The sequence below is a fragment of the Piliocolobus tephrosceles genome, chromosome 5 (genome assembly GCF_002776525.5).
Source record: "Piliocolobus tephrosceles isolate RC106 chromosome 5, ASM277652v3, whole genome shotgun sequence".
In the NCBI taxonomy this organism is placed as follows: Eukaryota; Metazoa; Chordata; class Mammalia; order Primates; family Cercopithecidae; genus Piliocolobus; species Piliocolobus tephrosceles.
The window spans coordinates 122,776,989-122,798,561 of NC_045438.1; the positions used below are offsets into that span (position 1 = coordinate 122,776,989).

General features: G+C 38.6%; 1 protein-coding gene across 1 annotated transcript in view; it reads left to right on the top strand.

The window, feature by feature from the left end:
- Positions 1-13,342: 13,342 nt before the first annotated feature.
- CLIC5 (chloride intracellular channel 5) overlaps positions 13,343-21,573 on the top strand; it is a 176,799-nt gene continuing 168,568 nt past the window's right edge. Inside the window, exon 1 of the mRNA XM_023212951.2 lies at positions 13,343-13,885. Coding sequence (XP_023068719.2) covers positions 13,343-13,885 — 543 coding nt within the window. The remainder of the gene's footprint in view (positions 13,886-21,573) is intronic.

Consider the following 21,573-nt stretch of genomic DNA (forward strand, 5'->3'; position numbering starts at 1 on the left):
TTCTTGGATTCAGGTCTGGCTTCTCTGTTTATTGTCTGCCTGACTTTGGACATATCAATTTACCTGAAACTCAATTTCCTCAGGTGTACAATAGAAAAACGAATTGACTTATAGAGTAATTGTGAATATTGAATATTCTTCACAAGCTCCTAAGAATTGTTATCACCTCACACTGGCTAGAATGGCTGTCATCAGAAAGAGGAAAGATAACAAGTGTTGGTGAGGATGAGGAGAAAACGGGACGCTTGCCCACTGTTGGTGGGAATGTGAATTAGTACAGCCATATTGAGAACAGTATGGGGGTTCCTAAAAATATTAAAAATAGAACTACTATATGGTCCAATAATTCCTCTACTGGCTATATATCTAAAGGATATGAAATCTGTACGTCAAAAAGATATCTGCACTCTCATGCTTATTGCAGCATTATTCACAATACCTAAGGTATGGAATTAACCTGTGTCAACAACGGATGAATGGATAAAGAAAATCTGACATATATACACAATAGAATTATATTTGGCCTTCTTTGGTTTGAACATGGCTCACTGCAGCCTCGACCTCCAGGGCTCAAGCAATCCACCCTCCTCAGCCTCCCAAGTAGCTGGGACCACAGGCATGCACTACCATGTCTAGTTAATTTTTATTTTTTAAACTTTGCAGAGTTGGGGTCTTGCCCTGTTTCCCAGGATAGTCTTCAACTGAGCTCAGGTAATCCTCCTGCCTTAGACTCCCAAAGTGTTGGGATTACAGGCATGAGCTACCATGCCAAGCCCTGTTTAGCCTTTAAAAGGAAGGAAATCCTGTCATTTGCAACCATATGGGTGAAACTGGAGGACATTATGTGAAGTGAAATAAGCCAGGCACAGAAAAACAAATACTACCACATGATCTCACTTATATGTGGAGTGTGAAACAGTGAAACTCACAGAAACTGAGAGTAACATGGTGGTGGCCAGAGGCTGGTGGGTTAGGGGATTGGGAGTTGTTGGTCAAAGGACACAAAATTTCAGTTAGACAGGAGGGATAAGTTCAGGAGATAAATTGTACGCATCTAGTACTACAATACATGTGTTAAAATACCTTAGACAAATTAAATTCAACAGAGCTTAATTGTGCAAAGAAGATGCGTGAATCAGGCAGCAACCCCAACCAGAACAAGTTCAGAGCGACTTCACGCTGCCACATGGTTGGAGAGGATTTACGGAGAGAAAAAGGAAAGTGAACTCCAGAAAATAGAGGTGAGGTACCGAAACAGCTGGACTGATTACAGCTTGTTGTTTGCCTTATTTGATCACAGTTTGAAGAGTTGTTCGTTTTTGGCCAAAACTTGGTGATTATTACAAGAGTAGGTTACAGTCTGTTTACACATCCCATTAGGTTACATTTCACTATGTACAGAGAAACCTTTAGGCTGAACCTAAAACACGTAGGAAGGCAGCTTTAGGTTAAACTTAATTTAATGCATTGTATACTTGAAAATTGCTGAAAGAATAGATTTTAATCGTGTTCTCATTGCACTGGCAAAAAATAAGTATGTGAGTTAATACATATGCTAAGTGGCTTGATTTGACCATTCCACAATGTATACACATATTAAGGCATCATGTTGTGCATCATAAATATATACAATTTTTACTTGTCAATCTAAACTTTAAAAAAAAATTAAATGTGGGTTGTTAAATGAACTGGAAAAAAGTAAAGGGAGAATTGAGCTCCAAACTAAAGTGACACATAGATCAAATATTTTTAACATAAGTTTAGAATTTGAGGCATTTTTATCTTCAAAGCAAAATAATTGGGAAATGGGAAAAAAGCCATCAAGTTAACGAATCTGTGAACTAGCTCTGACCTAGACCTAAAGAAACTCAGCTCTGGAGGAGGTGCTGGGATCGGAGCTGAAAGCAGACAACAGTGCCCCCTGGTGGATCATACATACAGAAAACATTCGTAGTTTTCAAATCCTGAAGGTGATTTTGCACATGATCCCTTCTTGGATATTTCAAATTTTTACCTTTGATATAAAACGTGTTCATTTCTATTGTATTATCTGCCGTCAGCTTCAATTATAGACATCTGGTATTTTTTCTAACTCTGAAGACCTACTTTTTATAGAGCATATATTTTGTTTTTTGTTGTCGTTTTTATTTTTAAGTAATGGAAGCACATTTTAGTGCTAGAATTTCAGTGTCAGCTGTTAGGGGACATGCACCTTAATCTTAATATTACAAACAGCATAAAGCAGCCTGGCTTACTGCATTCCTGTGAAAATCACGAAACATACTGCCTGTTAATGTCTTTTGAAGGTGGCAATTACGACAAAATATGGTCATCAAGATTTAGAGTAAGTATCAGCGTTGTTAAAAGAAAATATCTCCCAAAATGTATAATAATAAATGGAATACAAAGAAGAACTAAGTTACATTAATATGCTCACATGTTGAAATTACTCATCTTACCTATACATTATCTTTTCCTCTCCAGAATAATCTTCACTGTGAACTCATAAGAAGGTTATGTGACTTAGTGGTGGGAGAAGGGGAGGAAACAGTCACTGAACACACCTGTGTAATCTGCCAGGCTTCAAGGTTTACACATTGTATTTCATTTAATCTTTCACCCACAGGAAAGAAAAGAATTTGTGTCACCAGATAGCATTTTCTACCCCTCCCACATGGGCAAGCAAGGTGTGACTATCCAGGCGGGAAAGTGGAATGTATCACAGTGATAGTTGACATTTCTTAGAGTTCATGGACGCTTCTGATATCAACTGGCCACAAGCATGTTTGCACAGGGTTCTAGAATGTTTCTCAACCTCCTGAAGTATGTCATCTCCATTTTTACAAGTAAGAAAGCAAGGACTGGGAAAATTTAGATGATTGTGCCCAAGGTCACCTGTGTAAGCAAGCGATAGAGGCAGCATTTACACTGAGATCTGTTTGGCACCAAAGTTTTTCTTACTCCGTGTTGCATGTTGCTAAAATAATATGCAGTTCGTTCTCCCTTCATCTTCATGACTTCTGTTAAACAATAAATACTTCACTAAAACCTTGATGGTTGCTTTTTCCAGTGCCATAATTCTGTAATTTCTCTTCTTTGTCCCCTACTTTGCCCACTCCCTACCCAAATGTAAACCAACACCAAAATAGAATTTAAATACGCGTAGATCAATTGAGTATAATATCTATCAATAGGGAAATTTAAAGAGAAATCATACAGAATCTTAAGGCACCATGCAAAACATTAAGTAAGCCCTTCCCTGCTGCAAGCATTAATTACCCTTTGTGCTTCGTAGAGTCACCGTGTCACAGCCTGGAAAGTGCATACGGGCAAGAATGAGAGAAGATGTTCCTATTTATTACCTGATTTGTTGGAACAATCACTTATTCAAACAAAATCCTCTGCCTTTTAAAAAGTCATTTGGCTCAACAATAAAGAAAGATATCTTTGAATCTTCTAAATCAACAAATGAGATTAGCTAGTATTTGAGTGCTTACCATTTGAAAATATTTGCTGGTCTTATATAAATGCTTAAATTTAATGTATATGCATTATAATGTCTTCTTTTTTAAAAAAAGCAGAATGTAAAGATATACATGATTTCAATTTTAAAAATATGGATACTTATGGGTAGAAAAGGAGTTAGAGAATGTTAACATAATCATCTTTGGGTAGTGGAAATGCAGACTATTTTTCTTATCTTTTTCTATAGTAAACATAAACTATCTTCATAATCAGAAAGAAATCTTTTTGATATAAAATACATACATCTTTGACAATACACAGGAACCCAAGAAATTCAAAATGACAGCTGTGTATATATTTCAAGCTAAGTGTGTGTTTTTTTGTGGAGTACTATAAAACTGAAGTATGAAGGGACAGATAATTTGGGGCACGTGTCCCCATACTGGTGAAATTATAGGAGTCAAGTGGTATTTCCAAAGCCTGCAGCACTTTCTTTATCTTTCCTGGATGGTTCAGAGTAACAATTTTTATAATATATACTATATAGAGAAGTATATATTATACAGAGTGTCACACACAGAGGAAGACAGGGAGAGAGAGTACACTGATGGAGATTGCTTTGGTTTTATAATGTAGGACAAAACTTCCCAGATGTCTTTGGAGAAGAAAATCCCCAAATAATAAAATCTCAAAACCTTTCAAGTCACAAAATAAAACTGTCAAAGATAGAGAAACATAATTAAAAAGAACCTGGGGGGAAAAAGCTCAATGGACTCAAATTCGCCGTAGCAGAAAGCACATTTCTTTTAGGCAGAATGACAGTGATGACAAATATGCAGCCCATTTATTCTTCATTAGTTATTTGGTACACTTATACTGAAAACTGAAAACAAAGGCCACTCCATGACTGGCTGTGAATGGCATTTGATGGAACTCTAAGGCAGAGAGAATGCCAGGAGAGGTAGATGGGAGAGGCACAAGTGCACAATGACTGAAATGACTCAGCCTCAAACCATCTGACATTCTCAAGTTGGCTTACACACAGTTCTTTCCCTGTGCCCATATCAAAATGTGGGATATCATGCTATGATGTGCCAGTAGACCAAGTTGCTCCAATAAGCAATACCAGCTACCAGAAATGGTTTAATGAGCATCTGTCTTTGTCCAGAATCCAGCTGGAATTTAAATGGTTGTGGAATTGAACTGCTATCTGTGTTATGTGGCTGCTCATTTTCAGTATCATCCTATGAGCATAAAATTCAGATTTCTGATCTTAGCATTCAAGGCCATCCACAGTCTAGCCCAGTACTGTCCTCTTCTCTACTTTTCCTGCAATCCACACACTGCATCCAATCAAGATTACTCTCCATCATTAAGAATTCTCCACTCTCCATCATACTTCACAACTTAACTTCCCTCTTCCACTCCAAGTGTCCACTCATCTATCACTTAAGACATTCACTTTCCCTGTTCTTCACCCCAAGCCTAAGGCAGCCTCTCCCTTTTTGAAAATCCTACAGTCTCAAATATCAGTCCCATTTATTTGTCACTAAATATGCCTCAGATCGTCAATTAAGCTTTTCTTCCTGGAGTGTTGTATCTTAGGCTCAATCAGATTATTTATTTACTTACTTATTTTGAGATAGGGATTTTGCTATTTTGCTCATTCTGAAGTGCAGTGGCATGTTCATAGCTCACTGCAGCCTCCAACTCCTGGACTCAAACTATCCTCCTGCCTCAGCCTCCCCAGTAATGGGACTAAAGTTGTGTGCCACCATGCCTAGTTAATTTATTTTTTAATAACATGGTCTCACTGTGTTACCCACACTAGTCTTGGGCTCCTGGCTTCCTGCTTCAGCTTCCCAAAGTGTGGGGATTACAGATGTGAGCCACTGCACTCAGATCACTAAAATGGTAAACTCTTGAAGTCACAGGGTATATCTTATAGCCTTTTAAAATCATTTTTGTATTCTCAGATCTCATATCTTTAGGTAGTTCTGGAATATTTGCTTATTGCTCCAAAAAAGACAACAGAATTTATATTGTTACTTAAGGAACACATTTTAATAGTAGTAGTAGCAATGAAGAGCCAGGCAGGCACTGCAGTAAGCTAGCTGCCTACATTATTTAAGTAAATCCTTTAACAATGCAAATTATTATTTCCCATTTCACATATAAGACAACTGAGAATGAGTAGAGAAGACAGGAGAAAAGAAGTAGATCTTTGCTGAAGAGAAGAAACAATTTTCTACTATTAGTTATTCATTCCATTGGGTTAGAGTTTGCATTCGTTGCAATGAAAAATTATTAAGAGGATAAATAATCAATAACAAAGGAATGAACTACTGTTGTAGACCCTAATCTTCTTGAGTGTGGCAGCTCCTGAGAGAGTAAAAGCAACAATTAGAGAAGGAACATGGAGAAAAGAGGCAGAAAAGCAAGTGGAGGTACTAGCACTGGAGATTAACTTGCCCTTCTTAAAAGTACTCACTAGTTTTTCCCCTGTCTGTAACTCCTCTCTTTCCTTCTTGGCTAACTTAGCCGCCTCAGATCAGAGGGTCATGTTTTAAGTCACAGATTTACTGAACATACCAAGACCCAACCAGTCATTCCAGGACATGTAAGGTATGCCCTCACTCCCTCTTTCTGTTCGAAGAGTCTATGGCTTGATGATTTTTAGATTGGCTAGAATGAACCAACATTAAACTCAAGTGAATATTCCTAGTGAAAGTCAAATTGAGCTCTGCAGGAAGTTTAGGCCTACGATTATTCTGATTCCTTTCACCTTGCACATAATGTTGAAAAGATCCCAAATCCTTTTCAAATAGTCCTTCTGGACATCTCTTCATTTCCCACTTCCCATCATCTGCAAACCTCTGATAAGAACAACTGTAAGGAGGTGACCCAGGGGAAAATGCCTATGGCCTGCTCCTGCCGCTTGAGGGGCTCTGGCCCTGACTGTTTTCTCTGGGCATGGAGGAATTGCCATGCTTTAAAGATCAAGCAATTCTGAGGTTCTACTTCTGTTTGGAAATTCATGGCCACTGGGTCTACAGCGTCCCAAAAGTCTCATCAGGTAGTTGCCAAATCTGAACATAAATACAACAATATGGAGAGCATCATATGCATTAGAATTTTCTTCAGACAGAGTACGCTGTGTGGTCTGAAGAAATTTGTGGAAAAGCCTGTTTGAGGAGGGAGGTGAGAAGAATCCTCCCTCCCTCAAGCCAAATATGAGTAGAGCTAGGCTGAAAAATAGTCTGTGGGAGAAACTGGAAGAATCGGTGGTTCCTCTGGACACAGAAGAAGGGAGAAGGGGGAACATGGGAATCAGTGAAATGGTGCTACCTGATATGACTACTTCCTGTGACCCCCAAAATCTCCATTAAAAGTATTTCTCTCATGACTTTTATGGATATAAGTGGTTTTTAAAAATAGAAGCTGATAAAAGGGTGGAATTTTGCATCTAAGTGATACATGGATGAACCCAAGTTTAGAGAAAAGAATGAGAAAACTGTAAAGCTGAGAATTTTAAAGCACATTTATCCAATTGTGTAAAAATTGAAGTGGCCTTAGATGACGACTGGGTTATACAACTGATGTAAGATACCCTGAAAGTTTAGTAATTATATAGTTATACCTATACTTACTTAGCCTTGGTGGCCAGGGTATTGCTGGCACTTTGGACTTAATGCAGATTCCTCTGCCTGGCTTGTCCAACCTGATAGTTGTGTTCCAGAGAGCAGTGGGTTGGTTTTAGGTCTCGTAACTTAATGACAATAACATAAAATTTTGCTCCCAGAGGAGAAGGTCTTAGACAACTGTTCATATAGGGCATTCCTTCCTCATGGGCTATAAAAATGAACCTTAAAATATTTTTCCTGAGTACCTATTAAAATAATTTTTAGGAACCAATGTACTTCTTGGTATATTTTTAAGTTGACATAATTATTGGAATTATTCAGTCTGTACTTTTCATATCTGGCATCTTTCACTCAACATAATGTCTATGAGATTCATCCATTCTGTTACCTACAACAGTAGTTCATTCCCTTTTTATTGCTGAGTAGTATTCAACATATGAATACACCATAGTTTGTTTATCTGTTCTTCTCTTCCTGGAAGTTTCTACTTTTTGGAGATTATGAATCAAGTTTCTATCAGCATTCTTATATAAGCCTTTACATTGACTTGACCTTTTTATGGATAAATTTCTAAGATTTGCTAGAATTGCTGAGTCATCAGGTAGGTGTATGTTCAACTGTGTAACAAACTATCCCCAAAATTTGCAAAGTGGTTGGGCCATTTTACACTCCCACCATCATTGGATGATAGTTGTGGTTGCTCCACATCTTCACCAACACTTGATACTCAGTCTTTTACTTTTAGCTGTTCTAGTGGTATGAAATAATCTCATTTCAATGCATTTTCCTGATGACCAATAATGTTGAGCTTTCTCAACATTATTGAGATATAATATATGAGTTATAAGCTCCTTTATCATTTTGTGATGAAATGTCTATATAAGTTTTTGTGCCTATGTTTTGAAAATACAAATTATAAGATAGTAGATTTGACCCAATATCATAATTATATTAAATGTTAATAGAATAAATATTCAAATCAAAAGACAGAGTTAGGCAGATTGGATTTTAAAATATATATCTGTCTAATGCTTAGTTACAAAGACACATAAAAGTTGAAAGTAAAATCTTGGAAGTATGTGTAAGATAAACCAAAAGAAAGCTGATAACACAAAAAAGCAAAAAATTCTACTAGAGATAAAAGAAACATTTTCCATTGGAAAAAAAGTTCATCTACCAAAATGATTTAACAGTTCTAAATCTGTGCACACCTAATAACATAACCTCAAAAATATATAGAACTTAATAAGCTGAGAGAACTTAAGTAAGAATTAGACAAATCCATAATTATAAGGGGAAATTTTTACTTTTTTCTTTCATTAACAAATAGAATAAGCGGATGAAAAATCAATAGAAAAATAAAAGCATTAAATAACAGAAATTGACAAGCACAAAGTAACTATAATCTATAGAACATTATACTTAACAATGGGGAAACATATATTCTGTTCAAGTGCAGGTGGAGTATTTCCAAGCTTGACCATATGCTGGGACATAAAGCAAGTCTCAAAACAACTTGAATAGACTAAAATAATGAAGACTATGTTCATTGACCACAGTGGAATTAAGCTAAAAATAAATAACGAAAAGATAACTAGAAAATCTTCAACTGTTTGGGAGTTAATCAATACACTTCTAAATAACCCATGAGGAAAGAGGGGAAAAAAATCTCTAAAAAAATTAGGAAGTGCTTTGAATTGGATGATAATGAAACTAAGACATATCGCAATGAGGGATACAGCTAAAGTGGACTTAGAGAAAAATTCATAGTCTTAGATGCATACATTAAAAAATAAGAGGAGCTGAAGACCAATAATCAAAGTATCCATCAGAATTATCTTGGGATAAAAAAAAACAAACAAAGTAAAACTAAAGACAGGAAGAAATGAAAATAATAAAAATAGGGGCCAAAGTTAATAAAATTGCAAAGAAATGCACAATAGAAACTACTAAGAAAGCCAAAAATCTCTTAAAAGATAAATTAAATTGATAAATTCCTAATAAGACTGATCAAGATAAAAAGAAAAGCTGCACATCAGTGATTTGTGATTTGTAAAAAAGGATTATTTTAAAAAGGGTTTGAAAGCAAAGACATAGAATCAACTTAAATGCCCATCAGTGGTAGACTGGATAAAGAGAATGTGATACATATATACCACGGAATACTATGCAGACACAGAAACAATGAGATCACGTCCTTTGCAGGAGCATAGATGGAGCTGGAGGCCATTACCCTTAGCAAACTGACACAGGAACAGAATACCAAATACCACATATTCTCACTTATAAGTAGGAGCAGAATGATGAGAACACATGGACACATAGAGGAGAACAGCACACACTGGAACTTATTAAAGGGTGGAGGGTGAGGGGAGGAAAAGGATGAGGAAAAATAACTAATGGGTAATAAGCTTAATACCTGGATGATGAAATAATCTGTACAACAAACCCCCATGACACAACTTTACCTACATAGCAAACCTGCACAGGTACCCCTGAACTTAAAGTAAAGTTTAAAAAACTGGATTTGAAGAAAAAGTGATATTGCCTCAGATCTTACAAAAGTCATGCATAAACATAATATGAGAGTACCATCTTAATTTAGTTCCATGTGTAGACTTTCCTATTGTGAAGAGATTATACTTATTATACCAAACCGATATTTAAGTCAATTTGGCAGTTACATATTTGGGAGTCAGTTAATAAATTGGCATTTCAGTTTTTTTTTTTTTTTTCTTTCTTCAGACATGATCTGGTTCTGTCACCCAGGCTGGAGTGCAGTGGTGTGATTGGTCACTGCAACCTCTGCCTCCCAAGTTCAAGTGATTCTCCTGCCTCAGCCTCCTGAGTAGCTGGGATTACAGGCACCTTCCACCATGCCCAGCTAATTTTTATTTTTTTTTGTAGAGATGGAGTTTTACCATGTTGGCCAGGCTGGTCTCAAACTCCTGACCTCAAGTGATCCTTCCCGCCTTGGCCTCCAAAGTGCTGGGATTACAGGCTTGAGCCACCACACCTGGCCCCCTTTCAGTTTTTAAACTGATGTTTTTTGAGTTTAGTTAAAGTGACCCAGTTCTATAATGTTTAATAAACTCTAAGTGAATGAACAAAATTGCATCTTTGTGCATGCAAAACAGAAGACCAGAGCTTGGCCCCAAAGTTGTCCCTGCAGGGGTTTACAATCTAGTGCAACATGGTAGGGAGATAACACTTCTATAGATGATACAGAAAGAAAACTGAGCCAGGAGTAAAAGGACATGAATGCTAGATGCATCTTCTTCATTTAATTTATTTATCCAACAAATATTTAATAGGCAGCTATTATGTATCAGATATCTGCTAGACTTTAGCTATACAGCAATGGGAAAAAAAAAAGGGCATGGGCCTTGTTCTCATGAAATGTAAGTACCCAATGAAGGATAAATATGTCAGCAATCATAAAAATTCATTCAACAAATATGTATTTGGTATAAAATATGTACCAGGCACTGTTCTAGGCACTTGAGATGATGATGAAAAAGTAGACAGAGATTTGTCCCCATAAAGGGTTTACATTACAGTAGAAGATAGAAAAAAAACCTCTAGACACAATAAATAAGTTATGTATATATCCTATTAGAGGGTGATAAATACTATGGGAAAAGGGGAAAAGTAGGGTAAGGGTTTTTAGTAATGGGACAGGGATTAAGACAGGATTTGGGATGGGTTGTCATTTTAAACAGGACAGTCAGTGTAGCCTCATTGAGAAGGGGATATAAAAGCAAAAATTTATAGGAGTTGGGGGAATTGACTATGCAAGTATCCAGGGAAAGTGTATTCTGGTAGAGAGAACAGCCAATGTAAAGAGTCTAATATGGGAGTATCCAGGAGTGTTCCAGGTTTAGAAACAAGACTCAGTTGTCTGGAGCTGGATTGGCAAGGGAGAGAAAAACAGGCATAGGAGAGTGGGTGTGGATTATGTAGGGCCATGTGTGTCATTGTAAGGACTTTGGCTTTCACTGAGATAAATGGGGAGCCATTGTAGGGGTTTGATCGCAGAGCGATATGACCTGACTTGCATTTGAACTGAATGACTTGTTTCATATTACAACCTGTAACTGTAGATCATGATAGATGCGTTCTAAAATAGGATAAGAGAGGGACCTAATTTGAAATATCTGTTTGATCTTGGGCCCTAAGCTTAGCCAACCTCAGCCCTGCCTCACTGGGTCATTGTGGTGAGGCCTTGGCAACATGCTGTATTCATACGCACATGCTGTATACTATTCTTTGTAATAATGCAGAATGAAACAGAATCCAGTGTTAGATTATGAGCTACACACTGTATTAGTAGTAAAAGCATGAGTTGCATTGTTGAAAGGAGCGGTGTCACCCCCAAAGGGGTGAAGATTGGTTCTTGGGAAGTAAAAAAAACAAAACAAAACAAAAAAACAGTGCTCTTTGAATGTACAAAACACAGATGTATATACGATATGCAAACAGATATGTAGCATATCTGCAGCATTTTTATTTCATGGGGAAAATATCTGAAAAGGATCCTTTGGGGGCAGGGAAGGGACAGTGTGTGATCACGAAAAAAAGATTGAAAAATACTAAGTTAAGGAAGAGATTTAGTAGATTTAGTAGCAGAAAGATCACTGAGCTGGAGGTTCAAAAACCACAGCTAAAGTTAGCTCTGCCATTAACTTTTTGTGTAAACTTGGACCATTCACTTCTGCTTTCTAGGTTTAAATTTTTTTCAAATGTGAAATAAAATGTTTGAATAATCTCTTAGGTTTTCACCGGCTCTAAAACTAGGAGAAGATTTGAATTGGAACACCTGATTATGGAACCTGTCAAAATGTGTAAGGTATTTGGACCCATTGAACATCACTTTTCAATAAGATAAACCTCCAGTGTCAATAGCTTTTGAAGTCTCTGGCCTCTTTTTCCTTACCCATTCTTTAAGCTAGAATTCTAGAAATGCTGCTCTAATTCCCAGTAGAAGATTCCTGGATACAATATTGAAGTCTAAGAGTACAATGAAGTTTCGCCAAGAAGATGCCCATCAAATGTTCTGAAGCTTGTCAACTGGAGTTGCATTGCTTCACAGTTTTCACACGATTTCTAGACATTAAAGTCCCTTTACAACCTAGCTGGGTTGTCACTTCAAAGAGAAAGATATATGTGGTGTGGCGAAGGTAAGCAGGAATTAGCAGGATAGAGTAACCAGATTTAAAAAAAAAAAAAAAAAAAAGGGAGGGGGCACACACATTGACAGCATCTGTGGATGGCATCAACTGAACAGCCTTGTGCATACAATTTTTTATTGCTTATCCAGACCTGGGCTCATTGCACTAAGAAAACCTTAAATAGTTTTTCCTCAGTTTTATTTTTCTTTTCTGAGCTCTCTAACTACATTTAAAAGCCCCTTTGAAGAAAGAGAATGTGTCTTCTAACACTTTTGTTGTGCTCAATTCAGCATTCTGTAAATGATTGGATTTTAGTGAGCATTTGTTGATGGTGATGATCATGCAGATTTAAGAGGAAAAAATAAAAATTAAAGCCATAAGTCTTTGAGTCCCTAATTTTGGGTGGTCTATACTAACGTGTCTATAGGCCAGAACATTTATCTTCTTTTCCTTCTGCTGTTTAATCACCTAGTGGTGTTTCCAGATAAGAAATGTAAATGGAATTCATTACCTAACCAGGGCATGTAATTCATTTATCATAGGGTATCAATAGGCAAAGAATTGTTCTATGTGATAAATTCAGTAGTAAAGAGATGAGAGGCCATTGTGAAGAACTGTAGCTCTCCACTGAATTGCAAGGGTTCTTGAATGTTGTCAACATTTGGAGGCTGTTGGAGGAGGGAGCTCTATTGATGAAAAATGGCTATGTATTCAAAATTTCAGTGCATACCAGGAAGATAATTCATTTCAATCTCTGGCTTACCCAAATAAGCTTGGAGTTACTGCCAACGAGGAAATCCCCAGGGTCTAATAAAAACATCTTTAGGAGTGAAGGAGTTAACTGAGTGTGTAAGCTTTATCTTCTGTCCAATGGACTTGTGGTTTGCTTATTAAAGTCTCCAGTAAATGATTGTTAGAGACCTGTCATTGATAGCAGTTGCTAGTTGCTGCCTTTTAAAAGCCCGTTGATTCCTCTGCAAGGTGGTGCAGCATCCTCTGTCCCTTCACTCATTTCAGATCTACTCAGGTCTGCCTGTAAAAGGATCTCTCAGATCAACAAGCATGAATGACGAAGACTACAGCACCATCTATGACACAATCCAAAATGAGAGGACATATGAGGTTCCAGACCAGCCAGAAGAAAATGAAAGTCCCCATTATGATGATGTCCAGGAGTACTTAAGGCCAGAAAATGATTTATATGCTACTCAGCTAAATGCCTATGAGTATGATTTTGTGTCAGTCTATACCATTAATGGTGAAGAGACCAGCCTGGCCTCTGCCCAGTCAGAAGACAGAGGCTACCTCTTGCCTGATGAGATATACTCTGAGCTCCAGGAGGCTCAGCCAGGTGAGCTCCAGGAGGACAGGGGCATCTCAATGGAAGGGTTATATTCACCAACCCAGGACCAGCAACCCTGCCCAGAAGAGCTCCAGAACGGGAGTGTGATGAAGGAAGACCTGCTTTCTCCTTCAAGCTTCACCATTCAGCATAGTAAAGCCTTCTCTATCAGCAAGTATTCCTCCACCTGCTATTCTGATGCTGAAGGTTTGGAAGAAAAGGAAGGAGCTCGCATGAACCCTGAGATTTGCCTCTTCGTGAAGGTAAGGTCTGCCTCTGACAGGCACACCCTGTGCATGCAGATATTGTGACTGGTGTTTTATTTTGCTCTGAATGACCAGGGAAAGATTCATAATGTCATGGTCCTTGGATCTCAATACATATTCAAGAGCCGGAGTGACTAATCAGTCATTAGAGTGTACTCAGTTCTTTTCAAAATTAGAGGAATTGGAAGGTGCATTTAAAGCATGTGTTTAATCGTTGACTTTTGCATACCATGAGCAAAGTATGTTGCAAAAGGGTTCACATGAGTGAGCCAAAATTGCTGCCGAAATCCTTGCCATTGTGACTGACATTAAGTACATTTTTCTGTCTAGTTACATTTCCTTTGTCAACATGTTTAAAAGTGAAACCAAAACTTGTGACAGAAAGACCTTCTTGTGCTTCTAAGGTCACAGATTTGTCAGATAGGTGGTCAATAAAGGCTATCTCTGTCACTAGCTTGCCCCTTTGGCACCAATATAACTAAAAATCCGTTGAAGTCAAATGATTTCAGTAGTAGTAAGACACTAACTACCAGTGTTAATGTTTAATGCCTCTGATATCTAAACAGAACCTTGGCGATCTTTGTATTAGACAACAAAGTAATAAAGTTATGGTTATAAATATTATCAAAATGTTAAGTGTTTCAGACCTAAACAAATCATCTTTATTAATTAAGATGGCAGGCCCTTTTTCCCCAACGTCTCCCTCACAATGTTCATATTTACGTGATTTTTAAAAATGTTTTCACATTTATGAGTATAAATATGTTAGTAAATGCTGCTTTTTCTTGCCAATAAAAATGATTTCGAACCTACAAAAACCATAGTCCATACTCATTTCTCTCTCCGTCAGTTCCCAGTAACAGTTCTGATGAAACACACTTTACTCATTTTGCCTTTTGTTGTCTTCTACTTTGTTCTTTTCTCTAATTGTTTTGTGTGTAAATCATGGATCACTTATCCTACTACAAGGTCCTTTTAAAAATAATCTAGTATAGTACTTGGTTCACACATATGTACCAGACACACATTGCTTTGTACTTCGCTGAGCATTTTGGGGGGAAAGGGCTGTGCAAGACAAGGTCCTTGCTCTTAAATAATGAATAATAGGGTGACAGAGACAGACTTGCACTCAATGCATTCTAATACAATACAGTAAGAGATGAAACAGAGGAGTGAGTGGAGTGTGTGGGTGTTCAGAGAAGGAGTGCCAAGGTGTGTACTGAGTTTGGAACAGCTCCATGGAGGAGGTGATGTTAGAACAGGTGCATTCAAGCAGTTTTCTGGCCTCCATATCCACATCACCACTGTCACACTGTGCAAACAAACTTTTTTTTTTTTTTTTTTTTTTTTGAGATGGAGTCTCACTCTGTCACCCAGGCTGGAGTGCAATGGCATGTTCTCAGCTCTCTGCAACTTCCACCTTCCAGGTTCAAGTGATTCTCCTGCTTCAGCCTCCCAAGTAGCTGGGATTACAGGCGTGTGCCACCTGGTCTGGCTAATTTTTGAATTTTTAGTTCAGATGGGGTTTCACCATGTTGGCCAGGCTGGTCTTGAACTCCTGACCTCAAGTGATCTGCCCTTCTCAACCTCCCAAAGTGCTGGGATTACAGACATGAGCCATGGCTCCTGGCCACAGACTTTTTTAAAGTGAGGACTAGATGTATTTTTTTTTTCTCTCATGACAGAAGCATCCATGCAAACTGCAACAGGCAAAGTGGGTCATCACCATGATCATCATCATTGTCATCATCACCATGGACCCATCTGACATTATTTCTAAATTTGGCTAAGTGTTTATCTCACTAGAAATTAACCTATGGCTGGTATTGAGCAAAAACAAAAGTAGTAGGAAAAAGAAGTGTTGGTACTTCCTGGCAGTACTGGCAACAGGGAAAATTGATGAACTATAACATGTAATTCCTAAATTACTTAAAATTTCCTAAAGCAAATATTAGACTTAATTCTTTAAGTTTACAATAGCATAATTGTGTGAACCGAAAGGCCAGAGAGTGTCCCACTGACCTCAGCTTTTATGCATAAACTTCTTTTTAAGAGTATTCAGTAATAAAACGAGTGGCAGCTATAATCCTTGCTTCCCAGTTCCACACTTGGCCCTATCTTCACTGAAGGTCCTTATCCAATGTTGAATGGAAGTGGAATATACGAAATCGGGTAAAACAGGGCCTTCTCTGCTTGAGTGAAACTATAGGGTCTGAGTGTGACCTCAGGCCTTTTCCTCCTCACAGCTCTGTGGAAGGCATGTTGGTTCCCCGCACTGGAGAAGGCTTTGTGGCTCACCATCTTCCTAGCAGGGCTTATGGCTTTGCAGTTCTGGGTGTTCTTCTCCTGGGCTGTTTTAGTGTGGACCACTGGGCTGCATTTATACTTGTATCTGTGTATGTTTCCACCTGTTCTAGACATGTTGGTGAGAATGTCATGCAGGTTTGTAAGTATATGCTTAACCAACTGAGGCTTAATCATTTCAAAGTGTGGACCAATTATTTAATTAAGTAACATGTCATTCATTTATTCATTCAACAGATCTGGTGCCAGGTGCTGGGTTTACACCAATGAAGAAAAAAAAAGTCTCGTCTCCCATGCACTTTTTTTTTTTTTTGAGACGGAGTTTCACTCTGTCACCCAGGCTGGAGTGCAACTCACTGTAACCTCCGCCTCCTGGGTAGCTTAGATTACAGGCATGTGCCACCATGCCCAGGTAATTTTTGTATTTTTAGTAGAGACAGGTTTTCACTATGCTGTTCAGGATGGTCTCGATCTCCTGACTTCAAGTGATCCACTCGCCTCAGCCTCCCAAAGTGCTGGGATTACAGGCATGAGCCATTGTGCCCGGCCATGTCTCCCATGCACTTTGCATTACAGTGAGATAGACAACTGATAAACAAACAAATAAATATAAAATATGGCTAATGGTGAAAGTGCTGTAAAACAGGATATGGGTGTATTAATTTCTTATTTCTGCTCTAAAGAATTACCTAAAACTTAGTGAATTAAAACAATACAAACAATCTCTTACAGTTCTGGGGGTCTGAAGTCTGAAATGAGTCTTCTGGGGCTAAACTCAAGGTCAGCAGAGTTGTGTTCCTAGGCTCTGGGGAGAATTTGTTTCTTTCTCTTTTCCATCTTCTAGAAGCAGATCTCATTCCTCGCGCATGGCCCACATCACATCACCTCTTCTCTCCCAGTTTCCATCATCCCGTTGCCTTCTTCCGACTCCTTTTGCATTTCTCTTGTAAGTAACTCTGCGATTAGATTAGACCCACAAGGATAATACAGGATAACCTCCTCATTTTAAAATTCTTAGTTTAATCATATTTGCAAGTCCCTTTGTCATACAACGTAATCTGCAACTTCTGGGAATTCGGACATGGCCATATTTGGCAGATGGGGAGTGATGGTGAGTAGGGACAAGGCGGTAGTGTGGCTGCAGTGGGTGAGCGAGGGAGACAAGGTGGGAGGAGAGGAGGCTGGAGAAGTGCAGAGGCACAGACCATGATCACAGCAGCCCTTAGGGGCCACTGGGGGAAACTCACTCACTCTGAGTGATAGGGGGAGTCATTGGGCAATTTTGGAAGAAATAGTATGGCCACCTTTTTGTAACAGGCTGTAGCTGGGAAGGTTAGACACAGTAGCAGGGAAAAGAGTTTAGAGGCAACTGACAAACTTCAGGCAAGAGATGAGGGTGCATTACTACGACAGCAGTGTAGTAATGGGATTGAAATTGTTTTGAAGAGAAAGCCCAAGCATTTTGCTGAAGTATTTGATGTGGGTGAAAAGAAAAATAAAGAGCCATGGTTGACTCTAGAGATTTTAATGACCTGTGGACCCCTTCTCAGAAATTGTGTGATTGAGAAGCTGATATTCGCTAATGTGTCTGTGTGTATGTATGCCAAAGAGAGAGGAAGGGGTGGTGAGAGATGGAGAAAGAGAAAAGCATTCTAGTATTTTGTTTAATGCAAAGGAAGAAACTATTCTGATAATGGTTATTGCAAACAAAAATGGTACAAATAAACACCATTTGTCCTGTATATAATTTACGTCATTTATTATGGAAGCAGAATACGTTTTAGAGCAGGTTTTGGTTTTTGTTTTTGTCTTGAGACACAGTCTCACTCTGTTGCCCAAGCTGGAGGGCAATGGTGCAGACACGGTTCATTGCCACCTCAATCTCCTGGGCTCAAGCCATTCTCCTGTCTCAGCCTCTAGAATAGCTGGGACCTATTTCCACCTGCCAGGTGTGCACCACCAGGTGGAAAAAGAATTTCCACCTGCCAGGTGTGCACCACCATACCCAGCTATTTTTTTTTTTTTTTTTGTAGAGACAGTGTCTTGCCATGTTGCCAGGGCTGTTCTTAAACTCCTGGGCTAAAGTGATTCTTCCACCTAAGGCTCCCAAAATGCTGAAGCCTCTGTGCCTAGCCCCTAGAGCAGATTTTGAAGTCTGGTTGCATGGATTTGAAACCTGGTTTAGCAGATGAATTTCTGTTAAATTATTGAGCTTCGCTCAGCCTCAATTTCCTCATTGATAAAATGGATGTTATGATACCTTCCTCATAGGGATGTTATAAAGATTAAATAAGATAATGCTTATAAGTTGCTTAGTATAGTATCTGACATATGGTAAATGTCAATATATAGGAGCCTAAATTATTACTTATTGTGATGAATTTGAACCATTCAGGAAATAACATTTTATTTTAAGCATAGTACTTTGCAGCAAGCATCCAATAAATATCCTATTGGGTTATTCTAACATGAGCAATATAATATTGTGGAAAGAGAAGTGGTCAGGGAATTCTAACACAACTTTGTCAATACTTTTGTATAAAATGTCCCTGAACCCAAGTTTCTTCATCCTTGAAAGGCAATCTTTCCTAACTCTTACAGTCTTAGATTCCAAGGTGTATGGCCCCAGCTCCTGGTCAGTGTGTACATGTGTATATGGCACCACCTATTATTCACTCTAGGATACTGCTCAACACTGAGTATGGTCTCTAGATTTGGCTGTGGTTGGAAAAGTTGACATGAGAACAACACTCCTGTCCACACTCAGCTCATGTGAAGCCTGTCCGTTGGAAAGTGTCTGCAGCTTCAGAGCCTATATCTGATAGAGCATTTATAGGGCCCTCATGAAGGGATGTAAAGGTTGTGCACTGAACAAGTTTAGGGGGCACTATTCACAGAGAATGTAAATGTTGTCCTGCTGAAGTCAGGCAACAGAACCACCCTGGTTAATATTTCTTAGACTCATAGCCCATAATTATTCTAAAGGAATTACTCACTATAATTTGGCTCAGCATAGTAAAGTGCCCCAGATTGTCAGTAATTGCTTTTATTGCCATACCAGAGGTGCCCGTTGTGGTTACAGGGGTCATGGTATTCAAAATGGGGCACTCAGCATAATCCATTCTAATACTATAATTAGAATGAAAAATAATAAGCAGCATTTCTGTTGAACTTTAATCATCTTAAATGTTAATATTTTATATTTTACAATGATCTCAGTGCACTTTTATGGTAGTATATATATATGTATATATATATATATATACACACACACACACACACACATATAATTTGTAAGTGAGTAATTGTGCATCTATTGTGGGTAAATGTTTTATATTGATAGAGATATGCAATTTTTAAAAACATTACTGATTTGTAGGCTTTCCTTCCTTTTCTGCTATGATCTGTGGGCCGGGACCTCTTTCCTTGGCCAAGATCTAATGAGAAGAGATCCCCTTACCTCCTAGGTTCTTCCTGGATGTTTTCATAAGCAATACATTTAGTCCATTTGCCTTGGAGGCAAACAAAGCTTTATAATAGCAGGTGAGAAACTTATAAAAATCCCCTTGAGGAAATGAGATAAATGAAGCTGGATTGGGATGTTGAGATGTGGCTCAATGGACGTCCCAGGCAGTGGGCTCAGCAGAAGCAAAGACACAGCCAACACTCACATGTGTGTGGCGAGGTCCATTTTGTTGGGTGGGTCAGAAGGTCCACATAGGTGAAGAGCAGATGGTGAAACTGAAGAACTAGGAGTGCTGCCTTTCACTGCAAACTAAGGGGCTTGGTTCTTATCCTAAAGCAACCAAGAGTAATAAAATGTTCTGAGGAAGATACCATGAGCAAAACAAGGTTTAGGATAACAAGCAAATTAAAAAGAATTTCCACCTGCCAGCTAGAACAGAACCAAACAGACATCATGCTTTGTTTCAAAGATTAGTTCAAGTATTTAGATGTAAATACATCATGTATCATTAACATTGTGTATTTTCAACTTATCATCTGGGTGTGTCCAAATATTTAAATCTGTGGCTTCATATAAACCAATTTTGGTGGAAAAAGCTAGCTGGTATGATGCTGATTTATATATTATCTATCTGTGTATCCAGCTATTTTATATTTTGTGAGGGTAAGGGGGAGATATCCGGATTCAGCGCAAGGTTTTGATTGTTATTTTAGTATAGTTTCCAGTTTAAAAAGTGTGTTTGCGTGGCATGGGACAGCCTGGCTGGACTTACTTAATTAGAGTGCTAGGAACACAATCAAGGCCCAGTTTTGTTCAAAATTATTTTCTAGGTGCCCATATGAACTGGTTTGCTTTGTGAATCAATGCCATTAATCAAAGAGTCGCAGAATCTTAGCACTGTGCCAAGAATGTGGAAAGTCAGAGGAGTGAAGCAACCTTCCTAAGGCTGCCTGCAAATCACTGGCAAGCTAGCACACTGGGCTGTCCATCCAGGGGATTTTTCTTTATATCAGCATTCCTAGCCTGGGAATATGTTCATATGTTCATGAATATGCTTCGGGAGGTTCAGGAACATTCTAGAACCCTATGCAAAGATATTTGTGCCAGATGATTTCAGGAGGGTCCATGAACTCTCAGAAATGTTAACTTATCACTGTGATGCATTCCACTTTCCCTACCTGCGTACTCACTCCCATGTGGGAGGGGTAGAATACGCTGTGGGGTGACACAAATCCTTTTCTTTACTGTGGAGTAATCCACTTGCTCTAAGCCTTTCAGCGCCTTGCGGAACCATGGGAAGAAACCTTCACGAAAGAATAATAAAGAAGCATCACTAAATAATCATGTGAGAGTTATGTTAACTCTGAAAATCAAAGTGATGTGATACTCTGAAATACATATCCCCAAATTGGGGCCCATATTTTTTCTAAAGAAAGTTTTGCAATTTTTCCTCCAAGAGACTACAAACTCAATGCCAATGCATCCACTCCTAATCCCATCATCCTGGATAGCATCACCAATTGTACACACGAAAACTTCTGAATAACTTGGATTTCTGTTTCTCCTTTACTTTCAATAATCCAATTGATTTCACCTCTCAAAATATTCTCTCCTCTTCATCTTGGTCACTAATGATCAGTGTCATCTTGACCACAGCTGTTTAACTGGTCACTCTGCCTCTGGAGTCATCCATCTCCCAAGGACCCCCCACCTAGCCACAAGAATGGTCCACATGTGTTTCTTTCTTTCCCTTTCCTTCCTTCCTTCTTCCTTCCTTCCTTCCTTCCTTCCTTCCTTCCTTCCTTCCTTCCTTCCTTCCTTCCTTCCCTTCCTTCCTTCCTTCCTTCCTTCCTTCCTTCCTTCCTTCCTTCCTTCCTTCCTTCCTTCCTTCCTCTCTCTCTCTCTCTCTCTCTCT